The 16,074-nt window shown below is 50.1% G+C and overlaps 1 protein-coding gene across 9 annotated transcripts in view; it reads right to left on the bottom strand.

Annotated features, from left to right (window-relative positions):
* Positions 1-7,714: 7,714 nt before the first annotated feature.
* ARHGAP32 (Rho GTPase activating protein 32) overlaps positions 7,715-16,074 on the bottom strand; it is a 175,848-nt gene continuing 167,488 nt past the window's right edge. For all 9 annotated transcript variants that reach the window (XM_085209455.1, XM_085209451.1, XM_085209454.1 and 6 more), the window contains 2 exons: positions 14,649-15,565; positions 7,715-14,272 (listed from right to left, as the gene is read on the bottom strand). In XM_085209455.1, the coding sequence (XP_085065581.1) occupies positions 11,984-14,272; positions 14,649-15,565 (3,206 nt within the window). In that variant the 3' untranslated portion in view covers positions 7,715-11,983. The remainder of the gene's footprint in view (positions 14,273-14,648; positions 15,566-16,074) is intronic.

Here is a 16,074-nt window from a genome sequence, read left to right on the forward strand (position 1 = left end):
TCTCTTGTTGAGAACTCTCTCTCCAGGGTGTGTTGTGTTTTGCTTGTCGTCAGCAGCTTTCTCTGGAGAGGCTAAATCCTTCCTTCCCTCCCTGGTGCCTCCTGTCCTTCTGTTAAATAATCTGTCTGTACAACTCAGCCAGAAATGCTCTTGTAGAAAACCGGGCTGAAAGCCCATGTGTGCCTGCTCATTAGCTAGGAGTAGCAAATCCAGGGCAGTTGTGTGACCGACTGTGGCCCTGCTTCGCCTCAAGGCACAGATGGTCATGGATGGTGCAGCACAGGAGGGCAGTGGGGTGTTCCAGAGCTGTGGAGATGTGGCACTGAGGGACGTGGGCATGGTGGGGTGGGGTTGGGTTGGGGATCTGAGAGGTTCTTTCCAATCTCAGCGATTCTATGGTTCTATGATTTGAGTGAAAATGAGTCCAAGTTAGCCAGCAGCACGGATTTACAGTGGATCACTCTGCTCTTCCTCCACACACCAACAGCTCTCTGGGGAGCAGGATGTCCCAGGGAGCGCACGAGTTTGGTCTGCCTGTCATGGCCATCAATGGGCTGCATTTACACTGCACTTGCACCAAGACCCGCTCCCTGTCTGACTTTGCAGTCAGTGATGGGTTGTAACCGTGCCAGGAACAAAAATAGTCCTTTTGAAGACCACCTTCTGTCCTTAAGATCAAGCAGGGATTCTCATCTCTGCTCTTCTGAGCTGCTATCTTTGCCCAAGTCCTTGCGGGGGCTGGATGAGAACCAATCTCCTTGTCTAGAAAAGCTGGAGGAGGGAAGGAAATAAACCTCATTTGTGTAAGTGTAGGGAAAACACAAGAACACTGTGAGCATTAGTGTCGCTTCTGTATTAATAAGTCTCTAATAAGGCCCCAGGTTTTTTCTCCAGTCTAAAAATACCCCTCCAACTTGGCAGCGTGCTGTCGCTGTGATAATGAATGTGTAGCAGCGTGTGCGTGCCATAGCTTCTGCCCTTCCCTCCTTGGGCTGACAGCAACTCTGCTGTTCTCTGAGCAGAGACTGGAGAATGCAGACTGAGCTATAAGGAAGCCCCCTCTGACTCCTCGCTCCATTCTGTAGGGCTGCAGCCTGGAAATCTGAGTTTCAGTGGAACCAGGTGTATTATGGCAGTGTCACATCCCTTAGCCAGTGTGAGCAGCAGAACACAAAGCAAGAATGGCACCAAAAACAAAAGGCTATTTTAAAAATGATGGAGCTAATGTAGGTTTGCTTAAAATCCAGAAGTCTGTGTGCATCCCTGCTTACAAGGTGATTATGCAGCTTGGAGCAAGGAGGGCTCCCTGCACACATTCTGGTTTATGAATATGTGTTAAAATGGTTCTTTAGGGTCTGAGCTGGGAGAGGACAGTGGTAGTGCTGCTGCCCAAATACGTCCTTATGCTGTGAAAACTTTCAGTCTGAGCTGATATTAAAAGCCAGAGCTGTAACACAATAGCTATGAACTGGTCTGGGCACTGCTGTTCTCTCAAGTGGGGCTGTGAGCAGTGCCTGTCCTTTGTGGCATGAATGATGGGCACCTTCTGGTCCTTATAGCTTAGCTTGGACCGTTGCAGCCAGAAATTACGAATCACATGGGAAGCCCAGGTTGTTTGGTGGCTTTTTCCTTCTTTGCATTCTTTGTCAGATGAAAAAAGATTTCCAGATCTTCTTCACGTTACTATTTGGATTTCTCTCCTCAGCACTCAGTTTAGTCTTATGCTTCCCCTTATCTGCATGGGCAGCCAGAAATAGGTGTGAAGAGCAGGATTTATGGATTCTAGTGTTGAGGGGCAGCTACTTTGTGCCCATGAGTTTAGCTTGCACGTGAAGGCAAAGGGATTTCTCATTGATGGTGTCCAACAGGATGCTCCTGGGGAGAGCATGGCCTGGAGGGGGACATTAAACACTGTGTTTCACTTGTTACTTTAATTGCTTTCCATATCACTCAGAGGGAAAACACCTGCTGTGAGGAGCCCTGCTATTTCTGCTTGATTTTCCTCCTTTTTCTCTCCTTCCTCTTCTCTGCTGCTCTCCTGTGCTCCGCAGCAGCTCAGGGCGACTTGGAGTGCTGTTCAAGTGTATTGAATGGGGAATGAGGGCTGAGCTCCAAGCTCTGCTGCTCTTTGTCTGCAGACGTGTGTTTCTCCAGGTTATCTGCTGATTTCCCAGTGCAACTGAGCAGGAGGTTCTTAGCAAACCCCAGCAACACTCTGACAGCTGGATTTGGCCAAGCTTTGACACTCCTGTTGACTTATATTTCAAATTTATTATGTCCTCTCATCCCATGCAGCTGAAAGATTTATTGCTGCCAGAGGAGCCCTAGAAATGTCCTTTTCTTGCAGTTTTACCTTGAAGTTTCAGTAGTAGATTGGTAATTCACTGCACGTGCAGGGCACAGTGCACTTCTTTCTCCTAACTGCATTTGGGAGGGCTGTTTGTGACTCTCAATGAGGCAGAGCTACAGCAATGTCAGATGTGACCCGAGCAGTTGGGGTCCAGGAAACTTACAAGGCTGCAGAGAAGTGAAGTCAGCCCTGTCCTTGCACATCTCTCTCCTATGCCTTTTCACAAGGACGACGGGCTGGCTTGCACTGTATCCTGGGAAATATCCATAATGGATTTCTCTTTGCAGAAAATACTGAGCACTGACTTCGTCTTTGGAAGAACAGAGCAGAAAATGTAATTGAACCAGCAAATCATAAAGTGTTTGGTGTCCTGGGTAGGGCAGAAGCCTTCAGAGAAAGGACTGCAGAGCTGTTTGCCAGCATTTGCTGCTGGGTGATGTCCCTGGGCTGAGGGACTTCTGTACAATGTCAGCTCCACAAAGCAATGGTGCTCAGTAATGGGAGCCTTTGCTGCTTGTTTTAGTCCCTGCACAAGAGGTATGCACACAGGCAGGTGGGTTACCAGGCACCTAGCAGAAGCTCATTTGCAGAAGGCAAGAGTGCCAGCTCATTTGTTGATTCCAGCTCAGAGAAAAAGTCTCAACAATTGTTTAAATGGAAAATGCTGTGTGTACATAGCAGGCAATTCACAGCTGTCAGGTGAAGATGTTGCTCGACAGCAAGCAGGCTCCTGCACTGCCCTGATCCATGTGGCCCATGCCGTGTCTGCTGTACAGCTGGCAGGCCTGGCACACGCAGGTAGAGTCACTGGCAGACACTCAGGAGGTTCAATAATAAGCCTGATACCAAAACCAGGGCCATTACAATTTGGGGAGGAAAATAGGACAGTGTGGGAGGAAGCTCTTCTGCTTCATCTCTGGTTTCTTGCTTTCAGCTTTTTCTTCTCCTCTTCCTTGTTCTCGAGGAATCAGAGAGCAATCAGGGCATCCATGCTGGTGGTTCTTTGTGGAAGAGCTTAAGTCGGGAAATGTTTCACAGGGTTTTAATGGATAGAGAGAAAAAGAACCTCTTCAAACTGAATTGCTTTGACGTTTCTCTTTCCGAAGTGCTGATGCAGTTTTGGAGCATGAAAGCCCACGTGCAGAAGCAGGGAGGCTGGGCATGATCCCTTGCAGTCTGGTACAGCTCCATCCTGCTCCTCTGCCTGGGAAAACTAATAAGAAAAATCCCCTTTGTATTTCTGAGGAGCAATTAGAGGCTCAGCTTCTCAACATTGATTAGCTGCTTAATTACCTCTGAAGATCCTGCCTAATTTGTTGATGCTTGAGCTAAGCTAATGTTTAAAACCTGAAACCGGTTTTGCTGAGTGCAGAGAGCTTCAGAAAGGGCTGTGGATCTCACATCAGCATGGAAGGGTAAATTATGAGACTGGTTTGAAGCCAGTAGGATAAAATCAGTCATCATGGGGCTGCAACCATCTTGGGCAGTATCTGCACGGACCCATTTTCACCTCTGGTTGCCATTTGACCCCTTGTACCCAAGAAGGACTGATTAGTTAGAAATTGAACTGTAGTGAAATCCATCTTTGCCAATATTTTGGCGAATGTTATGCTTGACAGACAACTCGTGTCCTTCTCAGGACAGGAGTATTTGTATGCAGGAACTGTGCATGGTTATATATTCTTGCTCTGCTCTGCTTTAATCCAGTAGGAGTCTAACCCAGAGCAGAAGTCAAGTTGCAGGAGGTGATGCCAGGTGTGATGTTGGCTCTGCCAGGTTGGCTCTTGTTGGGGAGGAGAGTAAACGGGAGCACTGCTGGCAGCAGGGGGATGCTGGGGGTGCTAAACATGCCCTGTACAGCCCCTCACTGTGCTGGGATGCTGCCTGAAGCACTGCCTTTGGGGAGCAGGCTGAAGGCAAAGTACAAGGCATGGTGCCCCTCTGTTGTGTGATGTATGTTAGAGGAATAAATGAAGCAGATGTTGAGAGCAGGAATGTTAATCTAATACACATTAATGAAATTTGGGACAGTCAGTTTATTCAGCTCAAGATGGCAAGCAATAGCTCATTACTTTAGGGAGCTCCTGGGCAGCTTCATAGCACCCAGAGCCTGAGCACCATGCAGAAGGGAAGCAGGCTGGTGGGATGTCTTTGTAGGGTCGTGTACACGCAGCTCAGCCTGCTGTACCCCAGGAACTGTACTGAAAGCCAGTCCCTGTGGTGAAACTACTGCCAGGTCTGAGTTTTGGAGATGTGCAGGCCTTCATCCCAAGCACTGGATCTGAGTTGTAGCTGTGACACACACAGGAAGCTGTGATAACTGTAGGAAAAAGAGAGACCGATCTTAATTCCTTGCAGTCTCTCTTCTCCTTTATGATGGATCAGGCAATGACAGAGCCTCTTTTCCAGTGATGCTATTTGTGGGCGGATGGAAATAAACAGCTTCCTTCTAATTTGACAAGTTTGGGTTTTAAGCTCCTCTCTGTCTGACCTGAAACCTCAAACAGACATGTCTGCTCCCTTCTGTTCCTCACCACTGCTCCATTATTCATCCTCCAGGAGATGAGCTGGAGGAAGGCCGGAACAAGGACACTTAGGCTGCTCGATCTGAGGGTGGGAGCAGAGCCATGCTCTGTGAAGAAATGCTAATGCGTGTGCAGGAGCAGAGGTTGCATCTATAATTCAAACCCACAGATTTCGTTTGCCAAGGATGTGAGACTCGGCAAACAAGGGCTCAGGACGTGGTTTCTGAGGGCTGCAGATGGAGCACAAGGCATCTTGCTGGCATCCAGGAGCACACCTGGGCTGGGGCTGCTCAGGGCAGTGCTCTGAGCAGAGCTCACTGCACAACGATGCCGATTGCTGTGCTCATCCTGCAGCATGAGATAATCCTAGGGCAGAAAGGAAACGTCTGTGGGTTTGGGGTTTTCTTAAAGTGCTTTTGTTGTGCTGCTGACCGAGGAGAATACTGTTCCATTTTAAAAAGTTGCCCTTTAACATTGTTTCCTTTTTCCAAGAGGCTTTTGTGTGGGGGGAAAATAGGAGAGTGTTTAGAGCTGCCTTTCTCTTGCTGTGTTACAGAAACCAGTGACAGCTCTGCGGTAACTGAGGCACCTTCTGTACCCTACGTGCACCTCAGCATGAGCTGGAAGGTTGTTGCATTGTGCAGTGCTATCAGCAAACCTCCCCTTTTGTTTGGTAATTCTTGGATGTCCAACATGCTGTCCTATTTGTGTTTGGGGGGCACAGGCTTCATTGTGCACCCGCCCCCTCCCAGCATCCCAGCTTCTGCTGTAGAAGCTGAGACAGACTGTGCTCCTGTTCCCATCCCTTGGGGCTGGATGAACGGGGAGAAGTGAAACTGAAGGGAGAGAAAAGGTGCCAAAGGTGCAAAACCAACCAGAAAAACCCAAATCCTTTATGTAAGGTGACTGCTATGATGCCCCTGAGAAAGAAAACCAAAAGATTTTGAGATAAATGAAACCTGTGAAAGGTGATGAGCAGGTGATGATGGAAGGGCAAGGGGCACAGGAGGTGTGTCTCCCAGCCTTGGGAGCAAGCCTTGGGCTGTGGATGTGGCTCTGCTGGCTGCCTGCCTGCCTGAGAACCTGGCCCTGTCTGGCACTTTGTTTTATAAATCTTGTGTTTAAATTTACAACTTGAAGTGCAACAGGAAGACATTCCCCTAGAATATTGCTACTGATGAGACCGCCTGTCTTTGAGACTGAGCGCTGATTTGGAGGAGAGGAGACTTTGGTTTTTGTGTGCACACCCTTTGTGGATTCGTTGTCACTCCCAGGAGCCCCCAGAGCAGCAGCAAGGCCTGGGGGCAGGGCTGCACCTGCAGCAGGTGCTCAGCCTCTGGAGGTGAGGAGATAAGCCTGGGAATGGCCTGCATTCTGCCACTGTTGGCATTGCTCTGACTGCTGCTCAACTTGGTGCTTGTGGCCAGGGCACTTCAGAGTCCTCTAGAATATAGTGGGGCATCTCGGGGGATGGAACAGAGACACCAAGGGAGGGACTGAGCAGTGATGCTTCTCCAGTCTCAGCTGCTGCTTCTGGATGATTTGTTTATCGTTGAATTCTTGTACCGGTGCATCTGATGCTAAGCAAATAGATGGCAGTGTTCCTCTGGGGACGGAGCCCCGGAACAGCTGATGGTTTTCTGTGCAGCGGCAGCAGCAGCAAACTGCTGAGCTCTGCAGGTTTTGTGTCCGCCTGGCAGGAGTGCAGGGACCCACAGCACTGCAGGCACAGCACCGGTGCTGCCGCAGCACCGAATGTTCTTCCTTGGGAAAACCAAAACCCCGAATCTTTCCCTGCATGTCAGGAGTTGGGGACCTGAACAGAAATGGCTAAGAACGAAGCTTAATTCTCGTAAATGGTCTGAAAAGTTAACTTTTAGCGGCAGAAGTGGTCGAACACTGCCGTCTGGTGGGAGAACGTGGGGAGAGAAATACGGAGCTGCTGCTGGGAGCTGAGCCAGGCATTGCTGCACAGACGCAGCCTCCGATGGGTGTCGGACAGCCCCCACCTCCCTGCTGGCGGTGATGCTGGGGGCTGCTCCAGGCTGTGCCCTTGCTGGCCTTGCTTTTGTGGCGTGTGAGGCCAAACCAAGCGCTCCACGGGTTCAGAGCAACCCTAAAGCCCTCCGTGTCGAAGCTGAGTCTTAGGGGATAGGTTTGACCACGGCCCTGATCTTTTTAGCAATTAATGTGCAGTGTTGCCACAGATGAAATGAGATCTTGTGGACTTGAGCGAAGTGATTTGTGTTTGTTCACCGTGTTCTGCCTTTGCTGGTCTCATGGAGCCCGTGTTCGAAGCACTGCTGCTGACCTCAGCATTCAGTTTTGGGGTGGGCGGGCTGTCTGTTGACCTTCCCAGGGACCCCCTATCCCAAGCAGAAATTAGCACAGCAGTAACCTCGCTATTGTCCCATCACAATAACCCCCAGCCATTACAGGTGCACAGAGAGGGCCTGCTGAAAGTCCTCCCAACAACTTTTGCTATTAATTAACAGTGAGCGATATGTCTGCAGTGCCAGAATCCCCCCGGCCAGGCGCAAAGGCCGCAGAGCTGCTGCCATCTGTCCATCCCCACCTCCCTGCCCCACGCCTTCTGTGCTGAGCTATTTCTGCTGCCCTGTCGTGCTGGGTCGGCAACCTAAAAATGCCCAGGCTGGTTTGTTGTTTGCTGCAGTCTGACTGGGCAGATAAGCAGCAGTTAGGGGTATTGGCACATGAGCACAAAGTCACCTCGTCCTTTAGCTTTAGAGATCCCTGCTGTGGCCATGAAATGCTTTTCCAGGTTTTTTTTTACTGTTAATTAACGAGGCAGAGGCACAAACACACACGTACGCAGGAAAAGTTTTTAACCTGGCTTGATTAATGCTGTCAAGTTGTACATCTGAGTGTGAGCTCAGTGGGACTGTTGCTTTTGCTTAATACCACAAGACACCTCAGTCTGGATTGTTGCATTACAGTACAAATAAAAAACAGAAACAAAACCACATCTGCATCATACAAGGTGAGAAGAATATGAGAATTCTAAATATTTACAGAGGAGGGCAGTGGGGAAACCACAAAAAATATTTACATAAAAATACATGAGCTTGTCGGCATATACATTTTACACCAGTTCACAAAAAAAAAAAAAAAAAAAAAAAAAAAAAAAAAAGACACTATATAAATTAGAGTGAAGGGAACTCCAAAGGTAACCCAAGACTTTCTGGGACGTTTCTCTCATGCGGCTCAGGGAAAGAAAAACCAAGTCTTCTACAGCAGGAAAATGAACAGCAAAACGACCCTGTCCTCCCCCCACCCCCCGCCACCCCCACAGACTGGACGAGGCAAGACTGCACACAAAGGTATTCTGCTGGATGGTTGCTTACACCAGACCATGCCTTCAATACTGGGTTTCTGTAGCACAAGGTTTTGGGAAAAGAGTTGCATGCCTAAGCCGCTGTAACAAAAGAAACTGAAACAATTTCTCATCCAGATTTCCTACCTACGTAACACATCGCTTCAGGCAATGCCCTGGCCACACAGTGCTGAATGGCGGAGTGCACATGAGGTCCTGTCCCTTCTGGGGTTAAAGAGGAACAGTGTGTTTTTGGGTTGGATTTGGTTTCGTGTAGCCATTTATACAATCCTTACCAACCCCCTTGAAATGATGAGCGCAAGATGAGCATCTCTGGAAAGACATAGGCACACAGTTGTGGGCGTTCTGTCACTTCTGCATATAGATTTCACCTGATAAGCCTCTTCTGAAAATCAGAAATGACTTTCTAGGGGTTAGGTCCTCATTACTCACAGGTCTCCTCACTGCTCCAAGGTTGAGGTGGAAATCCAGAGCTAGTGTGTGCTGTTGGGCCTGACTCTTGCATTGCATGAGGGGAAACTCAGCTGAGAACTTAGGAGGTGGAGATTTAAGATGTAGAAACTGTGATATACTTACTTGCAGTAAGTACAGGGGAATTATTTTACATCATAGCTGCTTGTCATCTCGGCTGGAGTTGAGGTTAGGCAGTAAATTACTTTATCTGAGCAGAACTGGCCTTGCAATGGATTGTTCTTTGTTTGCCCTGCCATCCCCTTGCTCTCTCTCCCATTTCTCTGTTAGGATGCTGAGAACTGCACCACCAACTTACCTTCCTGGGACATCTGGTGTAACCTCCTCTCCTTGCCCTGTTTTTCGTATCAGCTATGATTTTGGAAAGATATCTCAATTGACTTATTGTGAATCAATTAATGGGCATGGAGAAACTAAGGACCATCAGCTTAACCACAGTGCAAGAGCAGAACTGCATAGTTGGCTATATGGCTTTGCGTGGGGTGGGTGTGGGGATGACTGCTGAATCCTAGCAACGTTTACCAAAACTAAAAGAGAAGTGCTCATCTGTATTTGTGCCTTAATAACCTCATGTTATTTAGTTGTGGCCCTGCACTGGTAGTAGGCTGTTCTGGGAGAGCACAGCCCTGAGTACGTGCTCATGTGGCTGGGCAAGGCTGGGATGATGCTGGGGGAAGTTTCTGCATGCCTTTCTTTCAATAGAGATGTTCTTCTCTTAAGGGAAGGCCGTTTGTAGCACCCATCTCGGCATACAGATGTGCACTTCTAGGAGCTCGTTTGGAAGGTGCTGAAAGCTTTTGTTCCCAAGGGGATGCTCAGCACCTGGTACTGTGCAGGGAACTGGAGATGGCAGGCTTGGGGGTAGGAGCACTGTGGGGAACAGTTGTCCAGGGATGGCACTTGGTATCTACAGGGAGATAGTGGCTTTGCACAGGAAAATCCAGAGGCATTTAGAATTGGTGGGAGCTGATTTCAGCCCCCTCGTAGCAGAAGGATGGTCCTGATTAGATAAGGCCAAAATAGAAGTTAGGTGCTGGGGGCAAGAGGGGGGAGTTAAGGCTTTCACAGAGATAGAGGTTTGACCTCCAGCTCTCATTACCTGAATCCCAAATAGCCCAAACCAAAGTCCCTCGTTCAGATGGAGACCTCAGCAGCCATGGGAGTCTGTGCTCAGCACTACAGGACTGCTGCTCATCCTAACAGAACCTGGGGTGCTCAACCCAGACTCCCCAGCTCTTGCACTGAGGGCTGGGGATGGCTCACCTAACACCTTCTTTCTGTGCTTTTTTTTTTTTTTTTTTTTTTTTTTTTTAATTCCTTAAAAGCAAACATTACAAATAGCGTTTCCCCATGAAGAAACAAACCCTTCTACCTGGTAATTACTGGTAACCTGGCTCACAGTGCTGCTTTTTCTTTTTCTGACTTCCAGATTTACTTCTGGAACACGTAACAACTCTTCTAGACAGAACGCTTAAAACAACAGCTTTGCACAATAAAATAGGACCATAAGGTACTGTTACTGAAACAGCCCCAGACAAGGCTACAAGAAGCAAACATCCAAAGACAGATCAGCTACTGGAAGCAGATCTTTGTGTTCAAAATAGCCGTGAAACTTCTCTTTAAAAAACAAAACAAAACCAACACAACTGATGTAAGCTCCCTTTAACCTTCACAGCTGTGTCCCAACTGCAGGACCTCCAGCTTTTTAATACAACATCAGAGATTCAAAATGGGTAGAGAAGTTCTTCAGCCACGCAGAACAGGAATTGGTATTTATCAGTGAGCATTTAAAAATTCTAAATCTCCAGTATTGCTTGCAAGCCCTGTCTAATGAAATGGATGTGCTTTATCAGTGGGGTTGTAGTTAGTGCTGGGAAGTCTGGGAGGCTGCACAAAGTGGGTGCCTGACTTCTCTTACAGTACAGCAAGCTTTTAAATACTTAGGACAGTGGTATTAGTGTAGTACGGAGTGCACTGGCCTTCTGTCCCTACTTCTAACTGAATACTGGTATCATCTACACTTGTGATACAGGAGGGAATATTATTTCACAGCGCACAGACAGCACATAACTACTCTGCATGTGCCATGACTTCACAGGGATCCCTTTGCCAACACAGAGCTGAAAGGTTACAGAAAGCTGTGTCCTGCAGCCTTCAGCTTAAGGTCTGTAGGAGCACTTGCCTGATCTAAGAGCTGCAGGATCTGGCCCGGGGCAAATAGCTGGTTGTGCAGGTAACTCAGCACTTGCACACTCATTCCCAGCTAGTAACTGTGTTCCAATTTACAGGCTGGGAATAACACTGTGGAAATGTTATTATTTCTGTAGAAAGAGAATACTGGCTAGCCACAACATGGGATTAAATTGCCTGCACTGTAGCTAGCCCAGGGTTGGCATGAAATGGATGTGCTGCTCCCAAGTGCCTGTTGTTTTCTTGTGTTGGCTTTTGGTATGAGAAATGTAGACCTGTGATTTACTTGGCTTCTACAGCAGACTTCTGCTTATGCTAGAGAAACTTTAAAGTAATTTGACTTCATGTAGGCAGAAGCAACTTGTTAAGCAAGCAATTTAGAAAGTGTGCTGTATTTTGGATTTGCTTCAGAGCCTATTCAACAGGCTGAAGTCAAAATAGGCTCACACTCACTTCAAAGCAGTTAAAGTGGACCCACTATGCCTAAGCAATAATCTTTGAAGAAGAGGTTTGACCTTGGCCTTGAACAAGAAGAAAGGGCTCAGGAGCTCTCCCCCTGCTCCAGCACCTTTCCACCCGCTCTACCTGCATAACCTGAGAGGGGGGGAAGCAGTTCCTGCAAGTCATGGAGACCCTTTCTTGGGAGCTAACAGTGGGAAAGGCAACACATGGGGCTCACAAAAACAGCAGCATGCACAGTCTGTCATGCATGGGATAATGGAGGCATGGTGAGGAAGTGGTGGTAATGGTCAATGTTAAATCCAGGGAAGAAAAAACTTCCTTTCCCCTACCCCAGCAGCATCTTTCAGCTCTGCCTGTCCTCTCTGGCAATATTTGTGCGCCAACAGCCTGCCCTGTCGTTCCAGTTGTCTCAAATGACATGAAAAAGCTATATCTCTACTACATAAAAACAGTGAGTGGTGGGCTGGGAGGGATGGGGCTGAAGGTGGGTTTGCTTTGCTCATTGGGGCAGGAATTCATTTATTTTTTTTTTTCCGTCGCTGAAAAAATAAAACAGTCCACTGTCCAGCAGAGGCTGTTTAAAACTCTATTATTTCAATTATTTCCATTATTTCTTTTACCTCCGTGTGCTCACTCAACATGGACCTCTGTTTCAGGCCTTTGCAAACACAGCTCTGTGGGAAGGAAGGCCCCCTGGCCGAGGGCCGTGGCGTAAATTCTACTGTGCACATGGGTAAAAGCGGGGGGCACACACCCCCCTTCTCCAGCATAGCCCCCTCTTTGGTGCTGAGGCATGGTATGGTAATCTTCCACGTTATCATACTGGGACATCACAGTCATAGTGCTTTGGCGTTTCCCAAGGGTTTGGTACGGGTAGAAGAGGGCAGAGTCCTTCTCCACGGACTCGCGGTGCTGCACCCTGAGGCTGTGGCTCCGTTCAGGTGAAGGCGGCGGTGCCATGGGTGAGGCTGCGTGCTCCTCTTCCTTGTAGCCATCTCTGGAGTGTTTCTCAATGGACGTGCCGGGCCTGGCTCGGGACCTTTCCACATCTGGCCTGTCCTCCGCCAGCCTCACTTCCTTGTGGTTTAGTCTCAGGGTATCCTGGTTTGCCAGGATGTACTTCCTGCCCAAGTGCTGGTAGCCCATGGGCTCGGCGGGCTCGGGGCCTTTGGGCCTGTAATCAGGATAAGGGGGTCCGTTTTTGGGTTCGGAAGGCTGCCTGTGGCTCGGCTCCTGCTGCAGGTGTGGCCGGTGGTCGCTGGCGCTGCAGGTCGGCTCATGCAGCTTCCTGCTGCGGATGCTGCTCTGCTTCTGGGGAAGGGACGGCTTCTCCGGCTGCCCATTCCCGTAGGCGCCGTGGTAGTGGGCTCTGTCCAGCTCTGGCTCAGGGTGCTGCATGTAGTAACGTTCATCCCCGTCAGGTGTAGCTGCCTTGGCCGGGTACTTCCCCTCCTTCCCTTCTGCCACAGTGAGTAGCCCACTCTTCCCAGGGTCTGATTTGCTGCGCAAGTGAATGATATCCGGCCCTCCCGGGTCCTCTGGCAGCAGTGGGGTCACGTTGTCATACTGGGACATCAGTGGCCCTTTCACTTTCTGCCGCGTGCGGCTCTCACGGCGAATAGACTGCATGCGGTACTTCTCCATGTCCTCCAGGTCCCACGACATGTACATGTGCTTGATGTCTGGGGCAGGAGGCACGTCCCTGCTGATGAAGCTGTGCTCCTTGCCTGCCAGGTGGCCGATGAGGCCGCCCCGCGGGTAGGCAGACAGGCCGGGGTAGCGGTGCAGGCCCTTGCTGTGAAGCCGTGCCTCGTAGGATGCGAAGTCGCGGCTGTGCAGCGGGTGGAAAGGCCTGACTCGCATGGTGCTGTAGGGGTCCAGGTCATAGAAGTTCCCATCGGCGGAAGTGTAATAGGAAGATCCCGAGGAGCTGGAATAAGGACTGTAGCGGTAATGCACCCTCCCGTTCTCAAAGTAAGGCTGCAGCTGAGTGACGTGGTAGTCAGAGTGAGGCTGATATGGCTTGTACTGGTAGAGGGGCCGCGGGCAGAACAGTGGCTCATCGTCTGGAGGCACCTCGGTGCGCGAAATGGGGACGGAGCGGATGGCAGAGGCGGCCGGAGTGGGAACATGCAGCGACTGAACCCTGCGGATGGTGGGGTAGGGTGGAGGGTCCTCGGCGTAGGCAGCATTCCGCAGACCTGTGGGGCTCACGGAGGACGCAAACTCCATCCGGCTGCGAGGTTTGGAATAGACAGCAGAGGCGCTCCTCCCTTGGTTTGTGTAGGTGTTGAAGCGAGTGCCCGCAGAAGTGGGCGTCTCCGATCGAGGAGGGTAGGCTGGGTGCTGGTCTGGCTTGCTGTGATAGCTCATGTGAGGAGGAACGCTCTCAGGTCGGTACTGGTGGATGGAGGTCGGCTTGTGGTGCAGGTAGACGTCTGGCCCGGAGGGTTCCAGGACGCTCTCGGGTTTGGGGTGCGGCACATACATGGACTGCAGGGAGGCGTGCTTGGGGGGCGGCGGCGGAGCGAGGGGTGGTGGTGGCAGCGGTGGTGGTGGCGGTGCTGGAGGAGGCAGCAGGACTTCCTCTACGGAGGAGGCCAGCATGGAGGAAGCCAGAAAGGCGTGATAGTTGGAGTTGTTGATCGCGTCAGTGTTGTTGGAGTGCATGGCGGCAGCTATTTTGCTCTCCAGTGTTCTCACGGGTGGGACAGGCGGAGTGAAGCCATAGGAGGAGTGAGTAGGGACCGACTCGGAGCGCAGGTGCAGCAGGGGAGCCCTCGTACCCTCCCGTGGCTTCTCCAAACGGCTCTGGTGGCTGCTGGGCACAGAGGAGGAGCGGTGGCTGCTGGAAGTGCTTTCTGTGGCAAAACCAGAAGCAGGCTCGGGTGGTTTTTCAGATGTAGCTGCACCCCAAACCTGTTGGGAAGAGATCAGAAGTTAGAGGCAATTCCCTCACTGGGAATCTGTCAGTTACTTGCTTCAGAAATGCCATTTGCTAGATCAGTAACCCCAGCAACTACTCCGCCCCCCACAAACTTCTGAGAGCAGCTATATCTGGGACATTACTTTATGTTCACCTAGGCAATTTTGTGCTGCATTCCTGTTAGGCTGTGCCTCTGCCATACACTCACAATTCCCAGTAACTTGCAAGGAGCTTCCTGCCTCTTCCAGGAGCGAGACTGACTGGGTGCAACTCTCCCTGACTTCAGTCCCGTAGAATTACATAGGAGCTGCACACAGATGTTGCACTGGCAAACAGGCGCAAGGCCGAGCAAGGGGTGCATCCACGTACCTGACTGGAATTGCTGGATGCTTTTGCAGAGGCCGCTGGCACTTGCCCCACTGCAGACTGGTGATCCTGCCTCTGCGGTGGGGTGGGCTGGCTGCCTGTGGGCGTGCGCTGTGCAGCGGTGCCAGCGACATCTGCCTGAATTAGGGCTGGACCAGCTGCATGCTGACATGTTGGTGCACGGTTAGGCTCAGCTGCTGCTGTCTGGATGGTTGTCAGGTACGGCACTGGGACTGGGGTGCTTTTCTCCCCAGCAGTTACAGGAGTCTCAAGTTTGTCATCAGCTGAACAGGTGGACGTGAGCTGCTTGTCCCCAGACGTGCATGCATGAACGTGGGGCTTATCCATAGCTAAGTCGGTTGTAGGTGGCTCCCAGTCGGGCAGTGCCCCTGGAGCATGCTGCCGTGTCTGCTCCCAGTCCTCAGCACGGGCTGGGAACTGCTCTTTGTTCTCCATTTGACCAGCAAGGTAGCTGGGCTGCTCTTGCTCAGCATCTCTTCTAGCAGGCACATCCCCAGGCACACTGGTGTGAAGAGACTGGGGGTCCTGACTTCCAGGTGCACCTGGAGGGTGGTTCTGCTCCCGAGCTGTGCTGCTAGCTTGAAAATCCTGCTCAACTGGTGCACTAGTCTGGAAGTGAAGCTGGTTCTCAGGCAGATCAGTATACAGGTGAAGCTTGTCTGGAGCTCCAGCAGAGAGATGGAGCTTTTCCAGAGCTGTGGCAGCTTCAGTTTCTCCATAACTGGTGCTTTCAGAGTGGGCATCTCCTGGCTTTTTCTGAGACTGAGCAGATGCTTGCTGTGCAGACTCAGCTAACGCTAGGGCTAGCATGCGCGCTGCGTTTTTCGGAGGAGGAGGAGGGATAAGAGACACAGAACTGACAGGAACAGGATCCTGGGGGGAGTCGAGGGCAACTGCTCCTAATAGGGGGAAAACCGAAAGAGAGAGTGATTTTATGTTACCCAATAAGGAGAGTGACCTAACCTTAATGACTACCCTAAGAAAAATAGATGCTTTCCACATTTTCACAGTAGTAATTCCTTCTGATGCGAAATACTGTATCTTCTGTCTTACATACAAATGCTGCTCAATAGCACAGCAGTTCATCACAAAAAGGGAAAAACACAAGAGATTGTCTAAAGGTTCCTCTTGTATTTCTAGAGAGGTAGGAAGTAGGTAGCAGAGAATGAGATACCCTTACACAATTTTGATCATAAGTTTTTGGGCAAAAAGGATCCCTTCTTCGAGTGTTGGCAGATCTTTAACTTAAAAAAAGAAAAGTCTTAGATGAACTATCAGCTGAAATGTTTTAGAAGAACATGCTATAGATTTTCGTGTACAACATGATGGGAAAAGAAAGCAGTATAGAAAGTATTATGGAAAGGTATCCGAGATCTGTGTGATGTATGAAGAAGACAGAGGTTAAGAC

Source organism: Meleagris gallopavo, chromosome 26, assembly GCF_905368555.1.
Source record: "Meleagris gallopavo chromosome 26, MGAL_WU_HG_1.1, whole genome shotgun sequence".
NCBI classification, from domain to species: domain Eukaryota; kingdom Metazoa; phylum Chordata; class Aves; order Galliformes; family Phasianidae; genus Meleagris; species Meleagris gallopavo.